Raw genomic sequence first — 4368 nt, forward strand, 5'->3', positions numbered from 1 at the left:
CTTAGCGGTGGCGACGTGAAGTCATGTGACCATGCTGTAGTTCCTTTATAGCCCAACATTAGCCGCCTTTAGCTTAGCGGTGGTGACGTGAAGTCATGTGACCGTGCTGTAGTTCCTTTATAGCCTAACATTAGCCGCCTTTAGCTTAGCGGTGGTGACGTGAAGTCATGTGACCGTGCTGTAGTTCCTTTATAGCCCAACATTAGCCACCTTTAGCTTAGCGGTGGTGACGTGAAGTCATGTGACCGTGCTGTAGTTCCTTTATAGCCAACATTAGCCGCCTTTAGCTTAGCGGTGGTGACGTGAAGTCATGTGACCGTGCTGTAGTTCCTTTATAGCCAACATTAGCCGCCTTTAGCTTAGCGGTGGTGACGTGAAGTCATTTGGCCGTGCTGTAGTTCCTTTATTATTTAGTAGTCTTTACCTGGATGCTGTGATACACACGTCTGTCAGTATAGTATGACATTTTTTCTGATGGTCCTACCTGTCACCTCGGTCTGGAAGTTCATTTGACCGACGGGGGCGTTTTCGGAAACCATGAGGTCGCCCTGCGGTGAGTTTACCGTCACAAACAGCCGGTGATCGATGGCTATCCCCGTCACCCACTGCACCTGAGAGCACATATTAAACAAGTCCAAGAGTTGTATTCAGAGCCTTTGAAGTACAAGTACAAATACAGCAATGTGGACTTTTTTGCACAAAACCTTCGAATCTTGGAGTATTTCCACTTTATGCTATACAATTATTCCACTTTTACTCCACCAGGTTGTTGACATCCTAATACACAAGTTACAACACTTAAAGTACATTGTTATGCTAATCCTTTTGTATTTCACCTTGAATTACTTTTTACTTTTTGACACGTTATCAGTATTTCTGCCGGTATGGGAACACTGATCCTGATCACATGTTTCAAAGTCAAACGGGTTCACCTTGACAGTCAGAGTGATAAGCCTGGAGATATTCAGATATTAAACTAAAATACAAATACCACAAGTAAATGTTACATTAAAAGTCCTGCATTCGGTCTCTTAAGTACAATTACAATGTGTCAGCATCCAAATGTACTTAAAGTAAAAGTACATACAGTAATTTGCACTAGAGTAAATGTACCAAGTTCAGTTATTATGCTCCAAATATCTGGAACAAACTCCCAGAAATCTATCTATCACTCTATCTATCCCTCTATCTATCCATCTCTCTATCCATCTATCTGTCTATAGAGAGTTTTTCCTCAATAACCCTCTAATTAGTGCTTATTTATTGCAAGCAAGGAAGTTGTTGTACATTAGTTCAGGTCTTAATATGCTCAATATGGGCCTAATAAGGCAGCAGTACCACAAGAATAGTAATTCTCCCATAATGCCTAACAAATATGGTCTATTCTTATGTAACATGTAACATCCAACTACAAGTGTTAATTGTGTCAAAATAACTCAAAATTAGGTACTTGTTAATAAACAATAAGCTAGTAGTTTGACTCTAATATGTATGTTGTTATTTATCTTCTTTACTTGCAAAGCGCTTTGAGCACCAGGAAAAGTGCTATAAATAACATGTATTATTATTATTATTATTATTATTGTGTTAATTAACAACTAGTTGATGTTGAATAAGTGTACCTTAAGATAAAGTGTTACCGTATATTTTGTACTTTTAATGCTCAATAAATATATTTTTAAAAAACAGTCATTAGTGCAGGTTAACCGTAAAAGCTCTCACCATGTAGGACAGGTAGAAGCTTCCACTCTGGTGTGCAAAGTGCCAGAAACACTCCTCTCCTGCAGCAGCAACTTCCACAGCAAAGTCATATTTGTCGGATCCTCTGAATAACCCTCCGTCGGACTCATGGAGCGACGGCTCTGACTTCCTGCTCCAGACACTCTGAGAGATCAACGCTAACAGAAGAGCAGTGATGAACAACATGACTGCAGAAAACTGTGGAGCAGTTGCTGCGAACACTCAGATATCAGCTGAGAAAAAATAATTATTAACCACAAACACTTGATAACATATCAAAGAAATCACAATCACAGACGGTGATTATATTATGTTAGATATATTATATACAACATTGAAATGCAATATGTGCAACTGGTAAAGGAAGAGCTTATTTTAAAATACTTGCCGCTGCCTTTTATTAAATCAAATAATTATTAATATCTTATACATATCTGTAACTTTTATTTTGTATTTTATACCCATCATATTCTATTCAAGCCTTTTTGAATGCCTATTATATCGCTCTTCAACGTCTGTTTTAAGAAACAATGTTTATGGCATTTTATTATAACCGGATAGGGATGGGTACCGAGAACCGGTACTAAGTCAATACCGGTACCTGATTGGACGGTATCGGTATACCGTTAAGCCGCTGGACAAACGGTGCTGCTATCGGTATGTGTTACGTCTATTTCCTTAGTTTAACTTTAAACCATTCTGGTTGGTTGGGAACCCTCATCCCGTGTGATGTATCCGGTTTGAGACCCCTCTGATTGGCCACTGTAAATGCCACTCGTCATGTCTCTCAACAGCGCTCTTATTATTGTTGAGACTCCCGAAGGCATGGCGGACAGAGCGAAGCGATCGAAGGTCTGGGTGCACTTTAAAAAAATGTAGTGGCGATAGTGCAAGGTGCAATCTATGTACTCAATTAGTTGCTTGTAAAGGGGGTGACACAAGCAACTTAATGAAGCATTTGCAAACGAGACACTCATTGAATCTAAAACGGTGCTAGCGATACTGCTAGTGCTAATAGTGCTAGCGGGCTTCAGCCGCGCCGTGTGTAAATGTGACCTGAGCGAAGGCTCGCAGGCAGGTTAGCTGCTGCGCACGGGTAATATGTTTTTGTTTACCTGGGTGCAGTCTTGCAGGCACATCGCCTTGTCTTTTTTTAGTTTATTAACACCAAATTATTGAAAAGTATCGAAAAATACCGATAAGCAGTACCGGTACCGGTATCGATAAAATCCTAAAGATACCCATCCCTACACACAATCCACATAACGACCAGGGTCGTAACAGTTGAACTAAGGGTACAATGCACACAGGAAGTGCTAATAGCCCATTCGGCCAACTTGAAATGAAATGGTGATCCACCCACAAAATACAGTCTAAGCTTCCAAAGACAATAGCGTCAAAGTTAGTAACATGTATTTTAAGATTCACTTTGATTTGAGGGGGGCCCACAGAGTTTTCTGTAAATGAAATTGATTTCATTTGATCTTCTGCATGGTCCTCCCGAATCAAGTAAGTGAACACATATGAGGTATTAGTGATGCATACAAAGACACAGAAAGCAGAGTACGTATCAAACCATGGTACTATCATAAAAGCTATTTCAAAAACGTTTTGAAGACGATTGTAACAAATAAAAAATAAGGACAATATTTACACAAAATATGAATATGTGAGAAACTGAGTAGAGTAAAATATAATCAAATACGACAACTATTTTCAAAGTGAAGCGAGAAACTAAAGCATTGGTTTGTAAAATCTACAGAAGGCTCAACTCCTCACTGGCTTTTGAGCTCCTGCCAAATGGACTCGACTTAATCCATGAAAGCACAATGTAAGACTTACCCAAGGAATATAATTAATTATGTCATATTTTCATTAATGGCCGTCTGTTTAGGATTACAGCGTGTAATCCCTCACACTCTGTGGACCCGTCCTTGCGGTGTACACACAGAAGTTCATTCCGTCTTTCATGTGCTGCAGCTCATTAATCCAGAATCCTCCACCCACAGAACGCACATTTCCACTTTGAAAATCACCCGAGCTCGAACATGAAAGGCAACGACTTCGCTCCATTTTTCAAAAGAAACCGATTTGACAGCTCTGCCTTTCATCCGCGACTCAATCTGTGGCGATAATCCGGGGAGGCAGGAGCGCGAGCATATGTCTCCACAGCTGATGGGTGCCTTGAACAGCGTTGAGATGGAAGTAAAGTCATTATATAAATGCAAAGGTCTGGGGTGTGATTCCCGCTTGGGTCGTGAGAGGTCGAACCCCGGAAGAGACCCCAATTTATTCACAACCCGGCTTTAAGGCCAAGACAAAAAACGTGAAAGGAAACATTGGGTGAGGGTGGATTTAAGTATTTTCACTTAAAGGTCCCCCATTATCCTCCTCTTCATCAATATATCACAGGTCTCAGATATATCCAGAGCCTGTCTCTGATTGGCTGAAACACCAAGTAGATCATTGCAGCATTACCCATAATCCCCTCTGTTTCAGCCCTGTTTCCAAAGTGCTGATTCTCTGTCTGTAGAAGAGACATGAAGAAGAGGGGACACATGTTGATGTAGAAGAGACATGAAGAAGAGGGGACACATGTTGATGTAAAAGAGACATGAAGAAGAGGGG

General features: G+C 40.6%; 1 protein-coding gene across 1 annotated transcript; it reads right to left on the reverse strand.

Annotated features, from left to right (window-relative positions):
- Positions 1-484: 484 nt before the first annotated feature.
- Positions 485-1884, reverse strand: tmed6 (transmembrane p24 trafficking protein 6; the record flags this gene model as incomplete). The annotated part of the gene is made up of 2 exons (XM_010790486.1): positions 485-611; positions 1723-1884. Coding segments are annotated over 2 exons (289 nt in total), but the record flags the coding sequence as incomplete, so codon positions are not given.
- Positions 1885-4368: the final 2484 nt, after the last annotated feature.

Source organism: Notothenia coriiceps, unplaced genomic scaffold (assembly GCF_000735185.1).
Source record: "Notothenia coriiceps isolate Sejong01 unplaced genomic scaffold, NC01 NC01_scaffold00034339, whole genome shotgun sequence".
NCBI classification, from domain to species: domain Eukaryota; kingdom Metazoa; phylum Chordata; class Actinopteri; order Perciformes; family Nototheniidae; genus Notothenia; species Notothenia coriiceps.